Source organism: Muntiacus reevesi, chromosome 14 (assembly GCF_963930625.1).
Source record: "Muntiacus reevesi chromosome 14, mMunRee1.1, whole genome shotgun sequence".
NCBI lineage: Eukaryota > Metazoa > Chordata > Mammalia > Artiodactyla > Cervidae > Muntiacus > Muntiacus reevesi.
The window spans coordinates 454,036-480,542 of NC_089262.1; the positions used below are offsets into that span (position 1 = coordinate 454,036).

At 60.4% G+C, this 26,507-nt stretch overlaps 1 protein-coding gene across 4 annotated transcripts; it reads right to left on the reverse strand.

Moving 5' to 3' along the window:
• Nucleotides 1-8,663: 8,663 nt before the first annotated feature.
• BRD9 (bromodomain containing 9) lies at nucleotides 8,664-26,503 on the reverse strand. Of its 4 annotated transcripts, none has more exons than XM_065905325.1 (16): nucleotides 26,343-26,503; nucleotides 25,447-25,661; nucleotides 25,045-25,177; nucleotides 23,595-23,655; nucleotides 23,086-23,230; nucleotides 21,162-21,272; nucleotides 20,456-20,568; nucleotides 19,297-19,429; nucleotides 17,727-17,802; nucleotides 17,053-17,148; nucleotides 16,501-16,633; nucleotides 15,376-15,487; nucleotides 13,834-13,872; nucleotides 12,597-12,696; nucleotides 11,053-11,220; nucleotides 8,664-9,305 (listed from the first exon to the last, which is right to left on the reverse strand). In XM_065905325.1, exons 1-16 carry the CDS (start codon nucleotides 26,392-26,394, stop codon nucleotides 9,205-9,207), a joined length of 1,788 nt encoding a protein of 595 aa, XP_065761397.1. In that variant the 5' UTR covers nucleotides 26,395-26,503; the 3' UTR covers nucleotides 8,664-9,204. The 4 variants fall into 4 exon arrangements, with proteins under 4 accessions (XP_065761397.1, XP_065761396.1, XP_065761395.1 ...); XM_065905324.1 differs by having other exon boundaries at nucleotides 20,456-20,571; XM_065905323.1 differs by having other exon boundaries at nucleotides 20,456-20,589.
• Nucleotides 26,504-26,507: the final 4 nt, after the last annotated feature.

Here is a 26,507-nt window from a genome sequence, read left to right on the forward strand (position 1 = left end):
TGCTCTCTCCCCATGAGACCACTGCCAGGCAGGGAGTGTGGCACGGCGCCCATACTCAGACCCTTGGCCTTACGTGGAGACGCCTGACCCATGGCCGACAGGCAGCCCCGTGGACTCCCCAGAACTGCAGGTGCCGGGGACCCCAGGACAGCGTGCTGCCTGGACGCAGTGGGCCACGCTGCCAGGGCCCCTCAGACACTGAGAGCCCACAGCAGGCACACACCTGGGCCCGTCTGCAGGGGGGCAGGCAGGGTCGGCCATACTTGCCCAAGATGGCCTGACCACTCCCGTTGGTCACACACAGGCTGAGTGGCACTGAGCCCCAGAGCAGACGGCTGCAGGTGGGTGGTACACCCTCCAGCTGCTGGCTTTCACTTTCAGATGTAATTTTATCCCCCAGAGTCTTAGGTTCAGGTTAATAATACAGAGGGCCTGGCCTGGCGTCTCGCTCCCAGCAAACAGGACCCGAGCTCCAGGACGGGACGCGGCTACCCTGGCAACTATCTGCAGTCAGTAAACAAACAGCCTGGGCGCGGCCGGACACCCGCCCTGGCCCCCGGCCGCTGCGCCGGTCCTGGGCTGGGGGCGGGGCCCACACTGGAGCCACCCCCTCACGGCCTGGGTCCCAGAGGACCCCCGCTCCTCCTGCCCCTCCCGCACTCGCAGGGCGGCCAGGGTCCAACTTGCTGACCGCCCCCCTCCCCCCGTCTCCAGGGGGCCTGGGGGGTGCTGCCTGACTTCCAGAAGCTCCACAGCCCTGACCCCGGGCCTGGGACCTCCATCGGCTCTGCTCCTGGGTCCCTGCAGGTGCCAAGGGGCACCGGCGCCCCCCCGTGGCCAGAGCGCGGCACTCAAGTGCCCTTCAGGGACTTCACTGCCACAGGCAGGTCTGGGCAGCAGGAGACTTGACCAGAAAACACGTCCTGCGGGCAGTCTGAGCTCTGGACAGCCAGGAAGGCCACCCTGCATCCTCAGCCTGGGACAGGCAGGAGGGGCTCACAGAGACTGGGTGCTGAGCCACCCAAGGGCCGGGCCACAGGGGTGGGGGAGAAAGGATGGCCCACCTGGGGCTCCGTGCCAGCACAGAGCAGGTGAGCACTCACGGGGGGCTACTGAACAGGGCACATGTGTCCCTTGCAAAGACTCCCCGGGCCAACGCTCAGCTAAGTTTTGGGTCAAAAGAGAACAAAGAGCCTGGATTATAGCCCAGCACAAAACTATGACAAACCTAGACAGCTTATTAAAAAGCAGAGATGACATTCTGCTGACAAAGGTCCATCTAGTCAAAGCTATGGTTTTTCCAGTGGTTGTGTCTGGATGTGAGAGTTGGACTATAAAGAAAGCTGAGTGCCAAAGAATTGATGCTTTCGAAATGGTGTTGCAGAAGACTCTTGAGAGTCCCTTGGACAGCAAGGAGATCAAACCAGCCCATCCTAAAGGAAATCAGTCCTGAATATTCATTGGGAGGACTGATGTTGAAGCTGAAGCTCCGATACTTTGGCCACCTTATGCAAAGAGCTGACTCACTGGAAAAGACCCTGATGCTGGGAAAAGTTGAAGGCAGGAGGAGAAAGGGACGTCAGAGGATGAGATGGTTAGATGGCATCACTGACTCAATGGACATAAGTTTGAACAAGCTCTGGAGACAGTAAAGGACAGGGAAGCCTGTGTGTGCAGTCCATGGGGTCACAATGAGTTGGACACAACTGAGCGACTGAACACAGGTGAGGTGGCGCTGTGTCCCTGAGAGGCTCTCAAGTCCCAACCCCAGGAACTGTCATGATTTTACCTGTGAGTGGGGTCTTTGCAGATGACCAAGTTAGGCTGAGGTCCTTGTGATGTGTCCTGACTTCACAGGACTGGTGTCCTTACAAGAAAAGAAGCCCAGGACTCAACACGCAAGACCCTGTGAGGATATAGAGGTGGCTGGATCTGAAGCCAGCAGACGCCTGAGGCCCGCAGAGCTGGGGTGGGTCCCGGAAGCTTTGCAGGGGCACGGCCCCCCCAAACGTCTCAGGCCTCTCACTTCCGCCCTGTTCCTCTGTGCCTCAGCGTGTGTGACACTGTGGGTGTCGATACGTGTGGCCGGTGGGTCACTTGTGCCTTATGTGTATACTTGTGTATGTGTGTGTGTGTGTGTTTGTGGGTCTGTGTGCACACATACCTAGAGGTAAACTTACAGCTTCAGATATGATGAAAAGAAAAAAAGGTCTAAAACCAATGACCAAACTTTCCACATTAAGAAGGTAGAAAAAGAGCAATTAAAGCTGGCACATTGAAAGGAAATAGCAACAATAAAAGCAGAAATTCAGAAAAAGTAAACAGGGAAAATCAATAAGTCCAAAAGCAAATCCTCTGAATAACCAATAAAAGTGATAAACCCTAGGAAGATGGATCACTGGTGACATCACTACAGATCCTACAGACACTGGCTGGATAACAGGAAATAGTGCAAATAGCTTTATTCCAAGAAATGTGACAATCCAGACGACATACTCAAATCTCCTAAAAAGCACAACTTTTTGCCAAAGCAGACAAGAGGAAACAGAGGAAGCTGAAGAGCCCCTTTTCTACTGAGGAAATTGATCACGGCAAGTCTCACCACAAAGAAGTCTCTGCTAACTCAGGGGCAGGGACAGACAGGCCTCATCGGAGGGAGAGACACCCACACAGATGCCCTGGTTTCTCTGGCTGATGGAGGCTGGGCGGGGCCGGGGGGTGACTTTGGGGCTCAGTGCTGCCCCACATCTGCAAAAGGACTTTAGAAATCAGCAAATGTCAACCTTGGTATTGGGGAGCACGTGGTAACTTCCCAGGGACTTTTAAGGTGAGAGAACAGAATGGTGTGGAAACAGACATCTTTGTTAGATGCAGAGTGGGCATTCCAGGGACACTTCATCATGTGCGGGGGCTTTAAAGACACTCGGCATGTGTGAGACATGATGCAAGCAGGTATTTGGGGTCCGTCACTTTGCCCTCCTTGCTTTTTCAAAGCTGAAAGATGCTGAGCTCAGGGCTCAGGCGGCTTCGCGAGCCCGCGAGGGCCCTTCCTGCCCTGCCACCTCCCACCCAGCTGCCCACCACCTCGGCCCTGGCCACCGACGCCTGGCGGGCGGGCAGCATAGCCCGCTTCCTCACTGCAGAGTGAAGGCGCAGGCGCAAACACCCCACTTCACAGCAGCCCAGCCTGTCCACGGGGCTTCCCAGGTGGTGCTAGTGGTAAAGAACCCGCCTGCCAATGCAGGGGACCTAAGAGGCGTGGTTGGGAAGATCCCTTAGAGAAGGAAATGGCAACCCAGTCCAGTGTTCTCACCTGGAGAATCCCATGGACAGAGGAGCCTGCTGGGCTACAGCCCAAGGGATTGCAGAGTTGGACACGACTGCAGTGACTAACACACAGCCTGTCCACTGGCTCTAATGTGCAGTGACCCTTGGGGTGGGGGCCAGGGTTCCTGGCAGAGCCCCACACCACCCTGACGCCCACCCAAGGGATCAGATGTCTTGGGCCCAGAACAAGGCCACTCTGGGGGTCACAGACGTCAGCGCCTCAGTGGGAAGGCGTGGTGAGGGGGCTCCATGCACCTGACGCTGAAGGGGGCATGCGAGCACAAGTCCTTCCTCATTAAAACACACCATTCCCGGGGCTCCCCTGTTGGTCCAGTGGGTAGGACTCTGCACTCCCAATGCAAGGGGCCCAGGTTCATGCTCCGGTCAGGGAAGTAGATCCCACATGCCCCAACTAAAGATCCTGAGAGCCACAACTAAGACCCAGTGCATCCAGACAGATGGAGAAAGTGAATACTGGCACACACACACACAGATGCACGCAGACACAGACAACACACACACGCACACACACGCCGTTCCTCTCGGACAGCACAGACTGGCTGTGTAGCCGGGGTCAGGGCAGCCTGCAGCCTGTCTGCAGCTCTCCCCTCCTGGAGTTTCTGCCCACCCGGGACCCTCTCGCCCCTGCCACCAGCCGGGCGCCCCCACTTCCCAGCACAGCCACGGGCAGGCAGCTGTGGGGCTTCTGGTGCGGACGGTGGGGGTGAGCCATGGCTGGAGCGGGGGCAGGTCTGACCACCCCTGTGGGTGGAGCTAGGCCCGCTGGAGGCCCCTTGGGAAGCCCCTCCCAGCTTAGACCACAGCGCTGCCCCCCCGCCCCCGGAAAAGGATACACTGTAGGCGATGTATCTCCAGTCGCGTGGCAGAAGGGGGATGAAGACCTCGAAGGTCGTGAAGGCCAGAATCAGGAACACGGTCCAGGCCACGATCTGGAAGGGATGCAAGGGCCACGACCAGCCGTTCACCCTGGGCAGGCGGGGCGGCAACACCTGCGTGCTCCTCCTACTCGCAGCTTCTGGGAGGACCTGCCTCGACCTCCTGGCACAGAAGGCCATCTGCAAGACAGCAGGGGCACAGGGGGCCGTGGGCGCCTGTCCACAGCTCAGCGAGCAGTTTCAGTGTGTGTGGTCCCCGGGCAGCCCCACCTCTGCCGGGGCCCCAGGGCGGGCAGTTACCAGTCCCTCATGGCTGGCGGGCCACCGACAGTGACGGTCCGCTGGTCACTTTGCAAACGCACGCACCTCATCGGAAAATCCACGGATGTGGGGGGCCCACATGAAGAAGAGGCCCACACCCCGGGAAAGCCCAAAGCAGAAGCAAAAGGCAGCTGGAGCAGGGGCAGTCAGACGCTTTCTCCCACCAGAAACCCTGCCTTTCCCCAGGGCAGGAGGGCCTCACAGCCAGGGTCCTGGCCCAGGGGTGGGCCCTCCAGGGGCGGGCGGGAACCGGGCCGTCTGCTGGGCAGGCCCGCCAGGAACGGTAGGGATGTGTCCTGGGAGGCCGTGGGGTGATTGCGGTGTCGGAGGGCGACACTGTTAACAGCTGCTACAGGCGGAACTTGGGGGAGTTTAGGAGACCCTTGCACAGCCTCCACGGTCTCTTCAAAAAGAAACACACAGCAAGTGCAGCTGACAGGAGCTTGCTACTTTAGGGAGAGACAGAAACATTGAAAACTATTCTGACTCTTGTGTGAGCTGGGACTCCCGGGGCGGGGGGACCTCCTAAGGGCAGAGCTCAGCTGCTGCCTCTGCGGCCGCGGTCCTCGGATTAGACGCCGTGCAGACAGAGGCCACAGCGGCCCCGAGCTTGCGGGGCCCCAGTGAATTGAACAGCACGCTTGTACAACAGGACCGAGGTACCTGGGAATTAGAACCCTGAGGGACAGGCATGGAGCTGAAACATGATTCCCAGATAGAAACATGGGATGGAAGGGCTGACATCTCACGCCACACAGTAGGCACGCGGGAGGTCACATCAAGGATTCCTGCAGGTCTTGGAACAGAAGTATGGGGAGGTGATGGTTATGAGGCTAAACTTCACAGACCACAAAGCTGGAGACACAACACGACGTTGGTCTGTTAGGGTTTTCAGGCAAGGAAAAGGAAGAGGGTGTAAGAGAAGAAACAAAGAAAAAAGGGAAGCGTGTGTGTATTGCAAGGAGACTGAAAACTTCAGCCCTAAATCACATTCCAAAAACCAAGCAGGGAAAAGAGAAATAGCCTACAGTGGTGAAGATGTGCGCTCCGAGGACAGAGTCCTCAGTGTCCTGGAAGAAAACAACGGCATCACCTACGACGCAATGTAACTGGCACTTATTGAGCTTAAGTGCTGAGTCTCCTGTCCCGAGATGAGCAGCCAGGCTGTCACGCAGGCGGGACAGAAGGAGAGTCCTCGGAGCATGCAGGGGCACCTGCTCACCTTTTCAGATCCAGACCCAGCCCGAAACACTGGGCACCTCACACCACGCTCACCACACAGGACACACACACACACGTCACACACACACAGGCACACACACACACCTCTCACCCCAGGTGCACCCTTCTCAGGTTTCTGGGCTCGTTCCTCACAGCTCAGGCTCTCCTAGACGAGTTCCCAGTCCTGGGCCCTTAGCCCCTCTCTCCCACCCCACAGCTGCCTCTTCCCTTCACACCTGTCCTGGGGCCACTCCCTCGGGACATCCTGACATCACCAGGGGACAGACCGCTGGGTCGGGCTTGGAAACTGGCCGTGTGGGGTGTGACAGTGCCCGGGACCCCTTTCTGCTCTGTTTTGGTTCTTGCGTCTGGTTTTCCCTCATTCCTGAGGCACTGGTCTGTTTGGTGCTGGGTTGGCCTGTGACGCGTCGTCCAACCCGAGCACCACTGAGATACGCGGGCGTGAGCCGCCTCTGCCGAGCTGTCCGTGGTGACCAGGGGGGCAGGCGGCAGGGCTATCCCAGGTCTCCCCCCGGCCTGTCAGCAGTGTGGACAGGGCCTCTTCCCCTTCCCGATCCACACTGCTCCTGTCCTCCCCAGAAGAGGCGTCCGGGCACCACCACGAGCTCTGAATGCAGCGCAGACCCGGGCCACTCCTGAACCCAGGTCTGCTCATGTCCTGACGGCCCTGGACTCTCTGTGGATGGATGTTCAGGAGGCCCCCTTCAAGGGCCTGGGCAGAGCCGACGGAGGGTGAGGCACCCACCTCCCTCGCAGCCAGAAGGTGCAGCCACAAGAAGCACTCAGAGCACTCTCTCCTCGGGCACACTCTCCTCCTCTCCCTTCTCAGGTCCTGGGTGAGCTGGGGACGCACAGGTGCCTCTCACTCAGCCCAGGCCCAAATCAGAGACTGGCCTCCTGGCAACACTAACAGTGGCCCCGGACGCATCATAAAGGTGGCCCCGCCCCCGGGGACGCATCACCGACAGCGGGGGAGGGGCGGGCCAAGGGGGTCCCCAGGGGACCCTCACCACTGGCCCCTGAGCCTGGAGAACTTCAACCTTCAGTGCAAAGGCAGGGGGTTCTGCCCCTGACCTACTGCCTCAGTAATTTCGGGCTGGAGGTGGCCAAGGTGTCCAATCCCAACCTCATCCTCACGCTTGACCCTGGAGCCGAGATGCCAGGCTCTGTCCAGGGTTGTGGGCACCTCTGTCTGGGCCTGACCAGCACCCCGGCTGACCCCCTGTTGGCCGCAGAAGGGCCACAGTAGATGGTGAGTGGGGAGTGCAGGGATGTGGACACCATGGCGAGCGGGTGGCTTACCCCATGAGGACGGCCAGCTCCTGTCTTGGGGTCTCCTGCCATCCGCTTTGCCCCAGTCTTGGTTTATAAGCTCAAGAAATGCCTGGTTCTCAGTGTGGGGTCCAAGGACTCCAATCTGATGCAGCGGATTCCAATCTCAGTCCTCCCCAGGGGAAGGCAGGTGGATGGGGATGTGTCCCCCTCCATCCACAGAGGCGGCATCCTGCGGCCTCCAGCCTCCCCGAGGAGTCACCAGTCCGGGCACCATCATTGACGGAAGGAAGGCTGGCTTCCTCCAGGCAGCGTGCCAGCCTTGCTGCCTGAGGCCCGTGGGGATCAGGGGTTGGCCTCCCCATGGTCCTCTGGACGTGGTCCGGATGGACAGGCATGAGGGAGGAGCCAGCGGGTTGCAGGCAGTGGGGTGGGCAGGAGGCTGGTGAGGAGGGGGCTCCTCTAGGCCTTGAGACCTCCTGCGGGGCGGGGCTAGTCAGGTCGACTCTGCTCCCTCAGCTGCCCAGCCTCAACCTCCCACTCACTGGCTTCTGTTTCCTCACACACCATTGGCCCAACAGCACTGTCCTGGAGCAAAGCACCCCCTGGGTGACGAGGACCATCCTTCCAAAACCCCAGTTGACCACAGGTGGACAGGCATGCGAGAGCCTGGGATTACAGCCGGGAGCCCCAGGGGATGAGGAGGCTGGTACCTGCCTCCAGGGTTCCCGCACACAGTGCCCGCCCAGCGGTAGGACTGAGCAGGAACCTCCACCAGGTACTTCGAGAGAGGCAGGCGGCTCCAACCGCTGTCCATGGTGCTGCTCAGAGCCCACAGGTGCCAGGGAGATCCAGGGCAGAAAATGAGGCACCCAACCAGGGTCTGACCCCATGACCCAGCCCACAGGCAGCAGAGGCCTCAGAGACGTTGGAGCTTTGATCTCTGGAAACAAAAAGCAGAGCTTAACCCCTGCAGGAAGAGCGCTAGACCTGCATCCCACACTTTCCCCATCAAGGGCCAGGCTCGGGGATCCCAGGAGACTGAGTCGGAGCTCAGCTGGCAGAGTGGCCCGCACCCACGTGCTCCCCCTCTGCAGAGCCGGGCCCGGGGGTCTGGGACACCATGGCTCCCGCTCACAGCAGGCACCACCAGGCTGCAGGTGTGTCTTCACACGTCCTGGGAAGTGCTCTCTGGTTAAGATGATCGTCATCACGGCCTCCTGCACAGAACACGCTTCTCCAGAAACACGTATGTGCAGCCACGGCCAGCACACCGCGGACCTCAGCCCCTTACTCATGGGACTTTGGGGGATGGTGAGCTCAGTCACCCACAGGCGGTGCCACCAGGGGTACCCAGCGGCCAGGGAGCTTCCGGAGGCTCCAACCTTGTTTCAAGGCAGGAAAACAGAGCAGGGAGTTGTGTGGGAGCGGATATGACCCTGCACACCACTCAGGTGCCCAGAGCTGGGCCATTGGCGGGGGAGACAGCACCAGGAAGAAGGCAGGCCATCAAGCTGAGTGAGAAGTGAAGGGTCTTCACTGAAGTCACTCAACAGGGGACACCTGGCCGGGTTGTAAATAATGCACGCGACACTGTGTTTTTTATTAAGATCTGTATTTACAATCTGCAGATACAAACAGGCATCCAGTAAACACATCCGGAACAAAGCGATTTCCAAGACGTGATCCACAGCTGCAGCCACAAGACGGCCCACTGCCCAGCAGAGCTCCCCACGTGGCGCCCCCCATGACCTGCCCCAGAAGTGTGGGGACGCGGGCTCGGTGGGGTGGGATACACACAGGACTCACCCACGTCCGCTCCCCAAAGACGCAGACTGAACAGTGTGTTTACACGGGCACCGAGAGGGACGTCCCCGCCACCTAGCAGCCCAGAGACAGACCACGCCGGCTTCACAGAATCTGCTCACACACCCTTTATAAGTGATGTCCACCCCAGGATGCACAGGGCTGTCCATGGACACCCCGCATCCGAGTGCAGCCAGCATGATCGCAGACAACTCACCAGCTCCCCGGGGCTGCTCCCGCAGACCGAAGGGGACAAGATGAAGTTTTTGTCTCGTGACAAAAACTCTGTACATGCAAATAAAAACTGAGAAGCACAAAACCACCGAACACTGCCTGCAGGCTAGGCCTTTGTGGAGGCCGCAGGCTCCGGAGACTGCAGGAACTCATATGGGTCGTGGGCTGCCTCCTGCTGCTCCCCAACGCTGAGGCGAGAAGGGCTCCCTGCAGTGACGGGAGGGGGACACGTCAGCCCAGCGCTTAACCCCACTCCGCCCAGGAGGCCCGGCTGGACACGTGTCCTGGGGCTGCGGCCAACTGAGCCCACGACTCAGCCAGAGCCCTGCCCACCGCAGAGACCACCCAAGGGCCCCAGGGAGGGGGTGGCCGATCCTCCACACAGCAGGGCTGTCAATCCTGCAGGAAGGCAGCTCCTGGGCTGGGGGTCCTCGGACACCCCCAGACACCGAGGAGCCCCAGGGTCACCCTGAGTCCATCAGAGCCTCAGGGTCTTCAGACACCCCCAGACCCCGAGGAGCCCCAGGGTCACCCTGAGTCCATCAGAGCCTCAGGGTCTTCAGACACCCCCAGACCCCGAGGAGCCCCAGGGTCACCCTGAGTCCATCAGAGCCTCAGGGTCTTCAGACACCCCCAGACCCCGAGGAGCCCCAGGGTCACCCTGAGTCCACCAGGACCCCATTGGGTTCCTCAGACACCCCCAGACCCTGAGGAGCCCCAGCGTCACCCTGAGTCCACCAGGACCTTGGGATCCTCATAGCTGGGAGCCACCCCAGAGTCACCTGGAACCTCTTCACAGGCTTTTATCACCAGGTTAGCGGGACCAAAATGCTGGTCCTCTACTTGGGCAGCTTCAGTCAATGGTCTGCAGCTCCCCTCCTCTCCCCCAAACGTCAAGACATGCAGAAAAGGAAGTTCAATGCTTGTGTCTGGAGCTGACGCAGGAACGTGAGGACATGAACAGCATGCTCAAGGAGCCAGCTGACGATGTCCGCTCCCGTCCTGGCGGGGTCGAAATCCACTACCCACCCACCCTCACGTGCCAATGGGGGCTCCCAACCAAGGATGGGAGGGTGATGCCCCTCCACCGAGGACCGCGTGGTCTGTCCCATTCCCCCCCAACACCAAGGACACTGAGGTCTGTCCCGTGACCCCCCCTCCGAGGGCCCCGAGGTCCTGTGGCCCCGCCCACCCCCTGAGGGCCCCCAAGGTCCTGTGGCCCCGCCCACCCCCTGAGGGCCCCCGAGGTCCTGTGGCCCCGCCCACCCCCTGAGGGCCCCCGAGGTCCTGTGGCCCCGCCCACCCCCTGAGGGCCCCGAGGTCCTGTGGCCCCGCCCACCCCCTGAGGAACCGAGGTCCTGTGGCCCCGCCCACCCCCTGAGGGCCCCGAGGTCCTGTGGCCCCGCCCACCCCCTGAGGGCCCCGAGGTCCTGTGGCCCCGCCCACCCCCTGAGGGCCCCGAGGTCCTGTGGCCCCGCCCACCCCCTGAGGGCCCCGAGGTCCTGTGGCCCCGCCCACCCCGAGGGCCCCCGAGGTCCTGTGGCCCCGCCCACCCCCGGAGGGACCGAGGTCCTGTGGCCCCGCCCACCCTCTCCGAGGTTCCGCCCGTCCCCCCCCCACCCCCCAACTGAGGGCCCCGCGGGAGCACAGTGCTGCCCACGCTGCTTCAGGACCAAAAGCAGGAAGAAGCCAACGTTCCCTCCTCAATGACACAGTGGCGTCCGCGGCCTGGACGTGACCGGCGGGGGCTCTTCCCGACATGGACCCAGCTTCATCTTCAGGCCAAACCCCCAGGTTCGCAAGACTGAGTTCCACCCAAACCCCTCCCTCAATGCCGCCGCCCGACCAGAGTCCCTGTGGGGGCCTGCAGCGCCCCTGGACCCGGCCCAGCCTGCTGCTCCCGCCCTACCGGCTCCCCCAGGGGCGCGCACGTCCGGCGCGCGGCGGGCCTCACCCAGATGGTGCTGGTCCCGGTCGGAGGCGTTGGACAGCGAGCTGAGGTTGGACGAGGGCCGCGAGCCCCCGCGCTCCGCCTGCGCCTCCTGCAGGTCCTGAAGGAGCTTCGTCGTCTCGTCCAGGCTCAGGTGCCCGTCCTCAGGGTCCAGCTCCTTCTTCACCTTCCCTGCGGACACGGACGACAGGGCTGGGCCCGGCTGCGTGAGGCGCCTCGCGGGGGGAGTGACGCGCGCCGAACAATCGGCCGCGCCCCCGAAGGGCCAGCGGGACCCTGCCCCTAACGGTGTGGCGGCGTTCCCCTGCACCCAGCGGCTCCCCGCCCTGGGGAGGTGAGAGAACACCCGATGGGGCCCCGCTCCGACATCAGACGGCACCAGAGCAGGCGGGGAGCAGGGAGAACAGCCCCAGGGGACATCGCAAATAAGACAGAGGCGGCGACCAGGACCCACTGCACACTCAGAAGGCAAAGGACACGTGAAGGGAGGAGAGAGGGGAGATGCAGGGAAAGCTGGGGGGCCAATAAATCGGCGCCTGCAGAGCCGTGTCTGCCCCGGCTGGAAACCAGCGGAGAAAAAATGCCCCGAGGGAGACGGGCAGGATCAGGCCCAGGTGAGCGCGGAACTACAGTCAGACTCCCCATGTTCAAGAAAACCCCCCGGCCCCGGGCCCAGCAAAGACAGGCAGCCAAAGAACACACCCAAAAAAGAGCAAACGGGGCTGGTGACAACCCCACTACTGAGAGAAAGAGGAGCGGAGGGAGAGCCGGTCGGAGGCAGGGCGGCCCTCGGCTGCACCCGAGCGTGAGGGGCCACCGGGCCCACAGTGAGCTTCCCGCAGGACCCCTCCCCGCTGTGCGCCTGGGGCCTGGGGATGTGCCTGACAGAGGGTGCCCAGGGCTCACACTTGCTGCCAGGGACTCTGTGGGAACAGAGCTCTCCAGTGACACTGGTTCCCGCAGCACCTCCTCCCCCAGCACGCCTCCCTGGAGGACCCCAGTCTGTCTTTCCGCTGGGACAAGCCACAAGCATGACCACTGCAGACTCCATGTGTCCGCAGGTCTAAAGGGGCTGAAGGGGCCGAAGGGCCGGGCCCACACACAGGCGGAGGGCAGAGGGTCCTCCTGGGGGTCGGGGTGGGCTGCGGCACATGGCGCGATGGTGTCGAGCACGGCAGGAGCCCCCTGCCGCCCACCCGACCAGGGGACCCAGGGACGGGGCCGGGGGTCAGAGAGGGGAGCCTGGCGAGCCCAACTGGGGGCCACTGGGGGTCCTGAGGATGGGGGGGGTGGTTCCTAAAGACAGGGGGTGGGGTGGTCCTGAGGACAGGGGGCGGGGGGTCCTGAGGACAGGGACTGGGGGTTCCTAAAGACAGGGGATGGGGGTTCCTAAAGACAGGGGGTGAGGGGGTCCTGAGGACAGGGGTGAGGAGGGTCCTGGGGACAGGGGGGGGTTGAGTGGGTGGGGGTCTTCATTCTGGGGCCCATAGGCTGGGCCGAGACACCCTCCTAGCAGCAGGCACAACGTGGTACCTGGCACAACCTACCCAGACAGCCGAGCACGGAGATGTCCAGGGAAACATCTGAGTAGGGCTTCATGGCCATGAAGTCCAGCGTGGAGCCCCCGTCCCCGAGAGGGTCCCCAGCCTGCGGGAGACAAGCCACGTGAGACAGTGAAGGGGCAGCAAGCTGCTGCCCACCACCCAGGGCACAGAGGCTGGGCCAGCTGCGTCCCTTCACACGCGAGTCGTCCACAGACAGGCCGAGTCCGGCCCGGGGACGACAGGGCCCGGGCTCCCCAGAGGAAGATTCTACCTGGGGCAGCTGGGAGGGTACTGGTCCCCGGGCACCCATGGGCGCTAGGGGGACTGTGGAAAGACCTGCAGGTGCTTGGGGTGGGGGGGGTCTCTGGGGACGTCCCTGGGGACCCACAGGCACTGAGGAGACTCTGGGGGAGACACCCAGGACTCAAGGTCAGGCTGTCTTTCGGGAACTCAACAGACATCATGGCAGGTCCTCGCCTCCTCTGGGCTGAGCCTCAGAGGCCCTGCTGTGGGGCCAGGGCAGGCGCGGGGGTGGTCCTTGCTCGGTCGGCTGCAGCCCGCCCCAAGTCCTCGCCTCCTCTGGGCTGACCCACAGAAGCCCTGCTGGGGGGCCAGGTTGGGGTGGGAGTGGGGTCCCTGCTCTGGCGGCTGCAGCCCGCCCCAGGTCCTCGCGGGCCGTGCAGGGCAGCGCCGAAGGCCACACGTGTTGCACAGCACAGAGACCAAGCAGACACTAGGCCACCCTGTACATCTGGGGAGGCGTGTCCTCGGACCCACCCTCACCAATTCTCCGTCAAAGGGCCCCATCTGACAGGCAGCTGACCTCTGCCTTGTGAGGCCCCCGTCATGGAGGCTGAGTGACCCCCACAGCCCAGGCCCCCGCACCCCGCCCCAGCCCAGTGCCTGCCCATACAGTGGTTTCAGAGCTGGGGCCAAACACGCTCCAGGTCACTGCAGACGGGGCAAAGGCCACAGAGGACCGTGTCCTCGGGCTGGCGAGGCCCCGGGCTGTTCCTGCTGGCCACCCACGCCCACCAGTGAGCCCACCCCGGGAGGAGCCCCGCCACACCCTCAGGCCAGGTCACCACGGGCGGGCTGAGGTCAGACCATCTCGCTTTCCTCCTCAGTAAAGGGACCGAAGCTCCTCTCACTGGCGCTGTCTCAAAGGCCACACACAACATCCTCACGGGGACCTGCACCACTAGGTTTTTACTGTCTGTGACTTGTCCACGGAACCCACCTTCACTTCATCGGGAGGCTTCATCGGAACGCTTCTCCGCTACAAAGAATCACAGACAGGAGCCAGTCTCTCAGTGGCTGCACCCAGGAGCACCCCCGCTTACCCCTCACTCACCCACGGGGTGGGACGGGCCCACCTGTGACCTGGGCGGGCCTCACAGGCTGCAGCCAGAGCGAGGCTGCCGCGGCGCCTGCCAGCCGAGCCCCCCGGGGCGAGACGGCCGTGAAGGAGTGAGCGCCCCCAGGCTGCACTCAGCCCCGGGGGTGGGAACAGAGGTGGCAGTCAGACACTGGCCCCCCGGGGCTTCACCTGGAGGACAGCTGACCAGGGGCGGGGGGGTGGGGGGCTGCTGAGACCAGCAGAGGAGACGGTTGGATGGCATCACCAGCTCAACAGAAGTGAGTCTGAGCAAACTCCAGGGGACAGTGGAGGACAGAGCAGCCTAGCGGGCTGCAGTCCATGGGGTCGCAGAGTCGGACACGACAGAGACTAAACGACAAGGGTCTGAAGCTGTGCCGCTCTGAACAGTTCATTCAGTAAAGCGGTGAGACCGTTCTCGCCTCCCCGTCCCAAGCAGGACGTGCGCGCCCGGGTTTACTTCTGGGCTCCCGATTCCGCCCCACTTGTCCGCGCACCTAGTTCAGTGCGGGCACCACACGGCTCTGATGACGGAAGCTCAGCAGTACAGGTTGAACCTGCGGGAGGGAGACCCCGGCTCTCTCTCAAGACTGCTTCAGCTACTTGGGGTCTCCGGTGCCTCCACATAAACTTTAAAATCATTTGTTCTAATTTTTTGAGAAATGCCATTGATGTTTTGATAGTGACTGCACTATTATCTATGGCTTGCCTTGGAGAGTATAACCATTTTAACAATATTAATTCTTCCAGTGCAAGAGGAGAGTCTATTCCATAAGTAGTGCTGGAAAAAGTGGAATGTTACATGTGAAAGAATGAAATTAAAACGTTTCCCTAGTACTGTATACAAAAAGAAACTCAAAATGGCTGGGGAGGAAACATTTCAGGCTTTGTGGTCACGCACAGGGTGTGGCACATTTTCAATTTCTATTTTCTAAAACAGTCAAAATCTGTGAAAAAAAAAAAAAAAATTGTTAACGGGCCAAAGTTTGCCAATCCTGATCTTGACCAAAATAAAAATACATACTACAAATGGAAAATAAAAGTGACCGCAGACACTTTCTCAGACATAAGGCGAGTCAGACATCACTCTACAAAGAGGCTAAGATGTCAATCTAGGCATCCACACCAGGAAGACGAGTATCAAAAATGAAGGTAAAATTAAGACAGTTTTCAGATAAAGAGAAAGTTCAGTAAGTTTGCTGCCAGCAAATCTGTCCTTTAAGGTTAAAGGACATTTTTCAGGACAATGGAAGGTGACAGTTGAGGAAGACGGGCGGGTCTAAGAGAGGTGAAGAGCAGGTGCCAGATGAGGGCACCCTCCCGAGGTTTCCCTGGAAAGTAATGACTGAAGTCGACCCGTGGGGAGAACAGCTCCATCACCTCACACGTGAGCCCAGTGCCCACCTGCCTCAGCCGGAAGAGCATCCGCGAGTGGTCCCCGCCTGTGATCTGGTCCAGAAGGTCGTCTACCAGCTTCTTGCTGTAGCTCCCGGCATCCTTCACAAACTCCTGCAGGCTGGAGGGGCCGCGAGAGCAGGCTGGGACCTGCGTTCCTCACCCTCCTGCTCTCTGCCCACCCCTGAGGTCCAGATGGGGTGGGTGGGGGCTGGACCACACTCAGAGCGACCCCAAAACAAGAAAGGTAAAGGCAAAGCAAAGCAAAGAACGAGGCATCTGCACACCTAAGTCCCTCACGCTGATTTTTATGAGAGCACTCATGTCTGTTTTGGGCTCAGAAACACAAGGAGATTAAGGAGAAAGCACTGGGTGGGTTCGGAGCACCTCTGGGGTCATTTTGGACCATAAGGAAGTGAGACAATCCCAAACCAGACCAACGAGTTTAAAACAGAGGCCACAAGTTGAGAACAGAAGCCGGGAGCAGAACCCACAGCCCGAGCAACACAGCCAGGCCAAAACCTGAAGGGGTCCTGACGGCAAAGCCTTCACATGGCTGTGGGCCTGACTCCGCACCCAGCGTCCGGCTGCCTGGACCAAGGGCGGCTGCCTGGACTCTGCACCCAGTGTCTGGCTGCCTGGACCAAGGGCAGTGGGCCCCAGAGCCATGCGCTGGGGAAGGGCGACACAGGGTCACCACCTAGGAGACCACCCTCCACCACCACACCTTCCTCTTGGTTTTCCTCCTTTAATTCTGTTTTCGCACAAACATTGGGGTCAGCTATTCGTTTACTGTATTAGAGGCTAACCGACTCCTATGTGTTCTTCAAACACACTCCACGTTGTTTTTGGAGTAAGACAAACACCTAATATGGGGAAGACACCATTTCTGCAGTTCTGTAATACAGAACCCCTGGATGGCCATGACCCTGGCTCTTCCTGGAGCACGATGGGTCACAGCAGGCTCTGGCAGGCTCCGGCCTGGATCATCATCCCCTTAAAAACCTGGTCCAGTTACCCGAGCTTCGAAGCCGCCGGCAGAGGCCACAGTCATTTTACTGAACACAACCACGGCCTGCAGCCAGGAACCGACGCCCTCCTGCTCGCCACAGACGCTGACTGGCCCCCACCCACCTCAGTGCGCACTGCACGCCCGTCTCGTCTCCGTAGGCCGAGTACAGCAGCTCCACCTCGTCAGCCTTCAAGTCACCAAACACGGAGTTGTTGTGCGTGGAGAGCGCAGTGCTGGCACTGGAGAGGAAGGTGACTGGGGGGGTGCAGAGGCCAACATGAGGCACACAGACACATGGGCCGCACACAGGCCTCGTCTCCCGGGGACCGCCGAGGCCCACGGAGGCCGACCAACCAGAGCCCCGCGTGGAGCCCACGTGCCCCCTGCACCAGCACCGTGTTCTCAGGAACCTCCAGGCGTGGGTCTTTCCACTGCCTACAGTGTCATGACTCCCAAGTGGAGGAATCGTTTGTTGAAGGAAGTTTAAGTGGCGTCACTGGACCACCATGCGGAGAGCCGCAGAGCGCAGGGAGGAGCCCCTACCCTGGCAGACGTGGAGGCGGGGCCTGCCCGCTGAGCTCCAGCTCCCCCAACTCCCGGGATCCCCGAGCACGATGGGACCCAGAGCCAGGCCTGACACAGCAGCCACTGGGTGTGGGGGGGGGGGGGCTCACCTCGGCTCCTCCGTTCCTCCCGGAAGCCCAGCGTGGTGAAGCCGGGCAGTAGCTTGCTGGACAGCGAACTCAGGTCCACCGGGTGGGTCTCTTCCTCTGCAAGGGACCAGAGCCGTGAGCAGGCGGCCCCCAGCCACAGGCAGCGGCGGCGGCATGTGGGAGCGCAGCCTGGGGCCCCCGGGACCATCTGAATTCGGGTCTACACAGCCGGCAGCACCTCTCAAACCTTGGCTGCCCGCAGTTTCACAGTGGAAGGCCAGCGGTCGGCCCACCACACGGCAACAGAACCCCAACCCCATGCCACAGGCCCCACCTCCGAGACCTCAGTCCACGTGCTGCAGGAGCAACAGGGTCGCCTCCACCTCCCAAGAGGCCCGCGGGCGGTTCCCATGGGGGCTGGGGCCCGAGAGGACTGCACGTCCCGTCAGAGCCTCAACTTCGCGTTCAGAGCAGGACCAGCTTGCCTGTTCTCTTTTATTGAGGACACTACGATTCACTCCAGCTGACGATTAAAGTGGTCAGCATCTGCCCTCCACACCCACGGAGGACTCCTGGCCACACCTGCATCCTGCCACGGGGGCAATGGACATGCCTCATCCACACGCCAGCGAGGAACAGGAGGCCCTCAGGCGGGCCAGTCGGCAAACGGGACAGGGTGGGGGGTGGGCACGCACCGTCGGCATCCAGCCCGGCCGTGTTGACCACGCTGTAGAGCAGACTGCCGTCCCCATTCTTCTTCAGGTAGCCCATCTGCAAGAGAGCAGCCTGAGTGCCTGTGCCCCCAATCCCCCCCGCACCCCCAACCATCATGGCCTTGAGGTCCCCCGCGGCCCCCAAACCCCTGCCCAGGGCTCCCCCAAAGCAGGGCTCCCTTGAGGGGCCAGGAGAACCACAGCCTCTGAGGATAGCCTGTCCCGAGTAAACCCTGAATGGCCACAGAGCTCCCTGTCCCCCAGAGACCACAGACAGACCCCGTGCCGTGAGCACACGACCCCGGGCACACGCGTGCCACAGAGGAGCTGCTGAGCTGGGCTCCTAGCACCCTTGTGACCAGGAGCTCCAAGGACACGACACTCCCCAGACACAGCCTTTTCCAGGAGCCAGAAGCCTGACCAATGCGAGCTGGGGCAGGGCCTGTTCAAGGAGACCAGAGGCCCCACCTCCACACACAAGGAGCCTGCCTCCGTCTAAACCGAGCTCCACCCGGGAACAGCGCCCTTCGCGGGCCAGGGCGGCCCAGGCCAGGAGCACCCCCATGCGACGGTGCAGGGGAGCCCAGGGGTGGGACGCGGGCGACGGCAGGCGGCGCCTCGCTGCAGCCACGAACTCGCAAGGAGCAGAGAGGACCCACAGGTGCGGGCAGACCTGGAGGTTTTAGTGTGAGCGCACGGCCTTTGGTGAACGTGAATCAGGGCAGGCTGCACAGACGGAGGTGGCCATCCCAGCACTGTGCACCCCCGCCCAGACAGGATGGACGCCCTGGTCTGCGAGGAATCAGTGCTCAGTGTGGAAACGCTGGCTCTGGGGCTGAGGAGCCACCGCAGCACGTGACCACACGGGGACCTCACACCTTACAGCAGGCGCGTGCAAACCAGCAGGAAACAGGAGACATAAGACGTGATGTGTCTCATATAATCCGACACATCCCAACTGCAACCACTTCATGATTCTTTATGTAAAACCCAACATACCCTCTGCAGACTTGGTATAAATAGAAAGTTTAAGTAGGTTTCCACACACAATGTGTGAAAATAAAACGTTAGACACACCAGGTCAAACAAAACACCAGGGTTAACTAACTTTGGTCTTTCCTTGCTAACAGTCACCAGGAAGCCTAAAGCCACTCGCCCACGTGATTCCCACATGCCTACCAGACGCCTCTGTGTCAGAGGGGTTGTGCAGAGCAGGGTGGGCCCTCGTGGGGACCGGCTCATGCCTTGTTAGACCCATGGAGACTGCAGGGGCGCAGACACCGAGAAGACGGAAGGACACGCCACTGCGGAGAGGCAGGGCGGGCTCGGCCCCGGCCTGGAGACAGTGTAACCTTCTGCCAGCCAGCGGCCTGCACACCACCTGCCACTCCCACCCCCAGGAGATGGTCTGCCAGCTGCGGCAGCCGTGGGGACCAGGCGCTAACCCCTCCAGCGACAGTGGCAGCAGGACGCGGCGGCGCTCCAGCCCGACACTGGCAATGTCCGCCAGGCCAGCACCGGGCAGGTGACACGGCCGCCCCCAGGGCGCTACCTTGCCGCCCGGCACCAGCCGGCTGATCCTGTCCCGGGCCTCGTCGGCCGCGTGCTCCACCAGCGCCAGCACGTGCTCCTCCGCGGTGCTGTCCGTCAGGCTGCAGGCATTCCCCTCCGGCTCGAACACGCAGCTGTGAGGCGGGGACAAGGACGAGTTACACCTGCCCTCCCGGCGGCCCGCGCACCAGGCGGCGGCAGGGGCACAGGGCGCGCTTCACACCCTTCCTTCTGCTCCTACACCTCCGCCGGCTACGGAGCGCGGACACCAGCCAAGCAGGCCCCTCGGGTCTCAGCCCCTCCTTCCGGTGGCTCTACGGGCAACAGGAGACTCGCTGGCAGCAGCGTCCCTCAAGCACTGGACCGAGTGGCAGTGACTCCACGCAGGGTCGGAGCACTGGCGGTGAGCGCAGGCTGAGAGCAGCCCCCAGAGCGCCCCGAGACGGCAGAGGCAAGAGGGGCAGCTGCCAGCACCTGAGGGAGGTGGTCCCCTCGTGGAAGTCTCTGGAAACAGTGGTGGAACCTCTCCAAGGAGTCGCGGGTGAGCCCTCTGGGGTCCCGAGCCTTTGGAAAGCCCCCTCACAGCCAGCCCCTAACTACAGAGCCTGAAGACAGGCCCCTACCCACTCTGACCCAAGCTGTCATCCACAACAGAGCCCCCGAGCCTGCGACAGGGAGCCCCGGCCGCCAGCGCGCGTCCTGCAGAGAGGGGGCCCTCGGGAGTGAAGGGCCGACGAGAATTCACAGGACGTGCTAACAGCAGTGCCCGGGCAGCGGCCTGGCAAGCCACACCCGGGACAGAGCGTGAGCGCGGCCCGCGAGGGTGGCTCAGCCCGTGCCCCCGACCCCTGCTGGGGTGGCCGTGACTTTCCTATAGGACCCGCTGCTGCACCAGCACGTGGGGAGCGCCGGCCGCAGAGTGGAGAACTGCGCCCCTCACGACCGACCCGAGGGCCCAGGGCCTGCTGACAGTCCTAGCAGGATGGTGACCGCCACTACAGCCAGCGCACTCTCGACCAGGCAGGGAGGAGGGTTGCTTCTGTGTGAACACGGGCTGCAGGCTCCATCCCAGCTGCCGTGAGCAAGCTGGGCTTGGACACGGACCCCGCCAGCAGCGAGGACGTCCGCGCCCGCAGAGCCGGGCAGGTGGGCGGCTCTACCTGATGACTTCTCTACTTGGCCGCTTGGACTTCTTGGCCGTCTCTACGTGCACGGGCACGACTTCGGGGACAGGCTCCTCGGCAGCCGTGTCTTCGTTGCCCAGAAGAGCCGCCTGCTGAGAGAAATCCATGTCCTGCATAAACGACATGCTGCGCTTCAGAGCTAAGAGCCGCTCCTGGAACCAGAAAGCACAGAGCAGCGGGCTCGACCTCTCCCTCCGGCCACGGCACCGACGAAGCGAGGGGAGGGGCGGCTGCAGCCTCGCCCGGCCTGGCGGCTAACCCTCCGGGGGTGGGGTGCGGCAGGGTATGCCCCCCCGAGGCTGGTGAGGCCCGCACTGGTCCTAGACACGTGGCGCATGCAGCCTGGCTCACGGGACAGAGGGGGCCCCGGGGCTGGGGCGCTGGGCTCCGGGAGGCAGCCACACAAGAGGAACCCTCAAGGCAGGCCGCAAGCCAGCGAGACCCAAGCACCTGGAACTCTGGCCCCGAGCTGGCTGGGAGCAGAGGGGGGGGGGGCATGTCTGGAGGAGGGGCGTGCTCACAAGGGCAGCTGGCTGGGGGCTCCCTACAGCAGAGGGCCCGTGCCGTGGCCAGGGGTGCGTGGACAGAGCAGGGCATTCGCTGTGAGCTCCCGTTCAGGCGTGAGAGTCAGGAGGCGGCAGCACTCAGCCACAGCCCGCGCTCGCCGCCGGAGGCCCCTTACTTTGCTCATCATCTTGAAGCCGGCGTGCAGGATCTTCTTGGCCAACTTGTAGTACACAGTGTCCGGCCTGTTGTACGTCATCGCGTTGTCACACATCAGCTTGAAATCTGCCTGAAAAGAAAAGAGACGATTCACCAGGTGTGGACCACCACACAGATGACAAAAGACTCAAGATTCCTATCAAAAGAAGCCAAAGGAAGACGCTGAAACACACTGGAAAGCAAATGTGGCTCTCCTGTTTAAAGAAGAACTCTCCTTTAATTTATGGAAATTCTTTTCAGCTCCTTTCTGTTACAGCCTATTGTAAGACGCTGAGTGCACTTCCCTGCTCCCTACAGTAAGTCCCTGTAGGGAACCGTTTGTACCTGTTCATCCCAAACTCTTAGTTTGTTCCCCCAACCCCAACCTCTCGGCAGCCACCACTCTGTTCCCTGTGTCTGTTTCTGTTACGTAGACAAGTTCGTTTGTGTCATCTCTGTAAGTGATGCCATATAACATCTGCCTGACTCACTTCACTTAGTATAACCTCTAATTTCATCCATGTTGCTGCAAATAATAACATTTTGCTCTTTTTTATGGCTGAGGAATTCAAGAATCGTTTTTAAAATCTTTGAGAAGTTTTCATAACTGTTCATTAGTCTTCACTTGCACAAAAATACCTGAATGAGAAGCTTGTCGAACTGTGTAATCCTTTCTGAACGTAGCACACACACTTCACGGGAGTAAAATGCTGGTTCCTCCACTTCTTTCCTGATCTGCCCCCTCCCCTCTCCTTGGAAGGAACTCGGACATTAACAGGAACAAGAACCAATAACAGGTTCTTTTAAGCAAAGCAGAGGGATAAACTGAGAGGTGGGCATGCCCTCTATCTCTGAAGTTTTTTCACAGAATTTAAAATTCTCCCTATAGATGGTTACTCTAGTACCATCAGAAAAACACTTTCCCCTAAAATAAGTGAACAACTTACATTAAAGGTAAACGCCCTGCAATGTCAGTATTCTGTCGCCCTAGCCACAGTACTCAGGGCACCCCCGACAGGTGAGTCAGAGCTCAGGATGACAATGACTGCTAAGGTAGTGCCCGCCACCGGCAGTCCTTCCCTCACCAGGCCAGTGTCCCCAGGGTGGGCTGAGGCCGTAAAGCCCCTGTGTCGCAGGTCCCAGCCGTGACAGGCTGAGGGACAGGGTGACGCTGTTCACATCTCAGCTTTGTCACTGGGCGGCTGACCAGACTGGCTCCACAGGTGGACAGGTGCACTTCAGGACACAGACAGATACAGGTAACCACCTGCCCACCAGGCCGAACTGCCCAGGAAAACTTTCCTTTTCTCCCACCCACCCTTCAGTCACCCGTCAGTCAACACTTTCAGTGAGTTCTCCAGTAAACAAAACTAGGAAAGCCAAGCTTGGCCAAAGTGAACAGAACCTAAGACAGAAATTCAACGCCTTTTTCTAAATGGCATCATTGTCAACACTGTCAAACATCTGTTCTGAAGTTCCCCTGAAGCTGAATGCCAAAGAGCAGCTTTCACCTTTCACAGCCAGTGCTGGAAAACAAAGTCAGCAACAGAGTACTGAAGAGAAAAAAACCATGATCCTAAAAAATTTAAACTCCCAGTTAACTACATTAGAAAAATTACACTGCAGGTCAAATCAAACATACCTTTGCTTGATCCAACATGTCCATTTACGCCAAAATACTAACTTAAGAAACACATGTCTACTAGCACGCAAGACACGGGCTAGCTTTGAGACCAAAACAGGGAGAAAGTTACAACTGACCTCTGTATTTTCAAAACACCAACCCAACACAGAAACACCCACAATGCTTGCAAATGCAAGCAACCAAAGCTGTGTGAAGGGTCTGTATACATGAATACACACGGAGCTTCCTGGTGAAGACTTCAGGAGGTGAAATGATCTACCTTAAACTCCGTGACTGACTTGTACTCGTTAGCTATGATCTTGTCTTTCATTGTGCCGAAATCCATTGGGTGTTTTATTATCATCGAGTACCCAGGAGCGATTGCATCCGTGACAGGAAAAGCAAAAAATCCATGAGGATCTTTTCTGAAAACACAAACATCTTTATTTAAATTAGAAAAACCCTAAGATCTAAGTGTTTGAACAAAACACCTCACAGTAAAAAATCTGATGCAACTAACCAAAATTTAAGGTTGCTTCTTAAAATTAACAAAATGTATGCTCTTTCAGACTGTGGTATTTTGGATACGCTAAAAACTCCAAAACTACTGTCCTGGGTCCTGTCATAACCCCACCCATGGCATTTGACCTCTGGTGCCAACTTGGGGTTCCTGGAACTCTGAGCCCTGCTCCCACAGGCATGCCCACCCCCTACCCCCCAGCGTGAAAGCAGGAGAAGAGAGAAGAGCCCAGGCGCCCCCAGCAAGAGCCCCTCGGAAGCGACCTTTACCTCTGCAGCTGGCGGAGGAAGTGCTCCAGCAGCTGCTGGATAGGCGTGCTCTCGTTCTCAGCTGCCGATTTAAAAAGGGAAAGAGTAAATTAAACAAAAGTGTCTCGCTGACACTTCACCGTAAAGAAAACGCTGATTTCATGATCCTTATCAACCTATCTCCTGTTCCAGTGTTCCAGGCTCACATGAGAAGCTGATGAGAAGGTGAGCAGACCCATGCATGGTCCCCACCCAGAGCAGCTGGGGAAAGGGGCAGAGACCCAGCAGCAGTCCCCCAAGACCCCTCTGAGACTACCAAGGTGGGCTGTCACGCGTCACCCTGTCCCCAGCCCCCACCCCTCCTGGGCCTACGACATTCCAAACAAAGTAAGAAGATGCAACCAAGACTTTGAACAGAAGTTGACAATAAATGCCCTGATAGCATTTTACTTGAATTCTCTGGTCGTGCTTCTGTTCACTAGTAAAATGGGGACAAAATGGGGGTTCTTGTGAGGACTCTGACGATTAACTACACCTCTGGGCGCACAGCGTGAAAAACACTGTTTTCAGCGAACGTGAACACAGAAGTCAGTTAGGTTTCCCTCCACAAGAGTACATATGTATACGATCTTCCCCGCGGTGTCCCCAAGGCTGCACCCAGAGCCCCAGATCCGGGGTTCTAAATGCTCTTCTCCACTGAGGAACCAGGGTCTTTGGGGGAACTGGCTCACTCCGGCCACCAGGGTGACACTGTTGAGAGAGACCAGAAGAGGTCCAAAGAAACACCTGATCACAGGCTTTCCAGGCACACAGGGAGGGTGCTCAACAGGCGGTATGAATGAGGCGAGTGATTACTAGCAACCGTAGGCATTCCACAACCACGTTCAGCTGAGGAGCGGCTCCTCTGTGCCGACCTCATCTCCCCCACAGCAGGCCCAGCAGCCCTGAGTCTTACTGCTCCCCAGGAGCAGGGCTACCAGCAAACACCACCTCCATGGCCGCAAGACAATGTCTCCCCCCTCCTCAGCAAATTAGTGGTGGTCAGACCTCCAGTCAGAGCCAGAGTGCCTCCCTCTAGAGGCGCCTGACAGTCTGAAACCTGTGGGAACTGCCCACACAGATCAGTGGGGGTCTGAGCTTTCCAGAGGGTTTCCCCGGCTGAAGCCAGCACAGCTCCTAGGGATCTAAGGGCCAGATGACTGATGCCAGCGCTGGCCTCCTATCTCTGAGGACCTTCTTGGGGGCTCTTGGGCTGAGAGGCCAGGAGCCACGGCGGGCCAAGCCCTGCTCTAGAAGCTCAAAGCAAACAGCAAGAAACTCAGGCCGGCCCAGCTACTTTGTGAGGCCCTGGAACAGAGAGTGTGGCTCCTTCCGTCCTAGGCGTCTCCCCAAGCCCAAGGGCAGAAAGCCAACCGCTACTCCCCACGACAAGCCCCACAGCTCCAGGACACCTCTGAATGCCGCCACTCGCCTGGCTGCGTCCGGCACGCTCGTACGGGCCGGTCGGGGGGCGGTTCCACCTCCACCTTCTTCCCCGGGTCAAAGTCGTCGGCCTCCCCCTCTGTGTCACAGTGCTCCTTCTCCCGTTTCCGCTTCTTCTCCTCCTACGAAGCAGGTTCAAAGCAGCGAGGGCAATGAAGTGGGTTTTAACAGACCTCCTGTTTCTAAGGGGGAGCTGAGAGTGAAGAGCCTCTTCCGGTAACCCTTCTCACCGCAGACCTCACCCTTCCAGAGGCCCTCCACAGGGGCCCAGCAAGAGATGAGAAACGGGAGGCCCTGACTCACCAGGATGTCCTCCGCCACAGAGAGGACACCCCGGCCCGAGCCCAGGAAGCCCTGGCTCCGTCCACCAGCACGCCCACCCCCCGCTCACCTTTCGTTTCCTCCTTTCTTCATCGTCAAGGTGCTTCTCCTTCTCTGACTTTTTCTTTTTCTTCTTCTTCTTCTCCTTGTGTCTCTCCCGCTCGTGGTCTGACCTGTCATCGTAGTAACTGGAGTCATGGCCGGACCCTGAGAGTTCCGTCACTTCGCTTCCTCCAACTTTGAGGACCAGCTTCAGGGGCTTCTCCAAGGGCTTGTCTGCATAGTCTGTGGACACAGAGGCGACTTTCACCGCGTGCACTCATGGAGGCTGCTCAGCAGCGCACACTGCTACCCAGAAGGCGGCAGCTCAGCCCAAGGTGCGAGGACACCAGGAGGTCACTGAGGTCTGGGAAGGCAGGAGCACAAGCCGAACTGAGGCGAGCAGCAGGGCTCTGCCAGAACCATCAGAGAAAGACGGTGGTGAGTGCGACGGCCGGTAGTAGGGGGCTCCTTCCCCTCCCCGCCCAGTTATCCCCTACCGGCCAAAAGAGGGGTCTCCAGGCCACTGTCGGAGGAACCAGACCACGCCTGGGGCCCCGGGGCCCAATCCCGGCCCGTTAGCTCTGGCCCCCGGGTCGCCCCCTTCCCGCCCTGCCGCAGCCCCCCGTTGCGTAATCCCTGACACCAGGAGCAGGACAGCGCGCTTTTCACTCTCAGCTCCCCCTTAGAAACAGGAGGTCTGTTAAAAACCACTTCATTGCCCTCGCTGCGGGGAGAGACTTCAGGAAACACGGCCGAAGAACAGGGATGCTCCACACTTTTCTCCAGGGCGCGGCGACAGCAAGGCTGACGCCTGAGAGCCGCGTCCTCAGGGCGCGGTGAGCGCGCCAGCGTCCCCGCCCTCGAGCCCGGGACCGCGCCGCCGCGAACGCCCGCCCGGCGTCACAAAGCGCGCCGCCGCCTCACCCTCGTACGACGAGCGCCATTCGGTCTTGTGCTTCTTGTGCTTCTTGCCCATGGCGGCGGCGCCCAGGGCAGCAGCGAGCCCGCCTGGAGCGCGGCCGCCGCGCGCCGGCCCCGGCCCGCCGCCCGCCTCGCCCGCAGAGCTCGCCCGGCCGCGCCGGAAGCGGC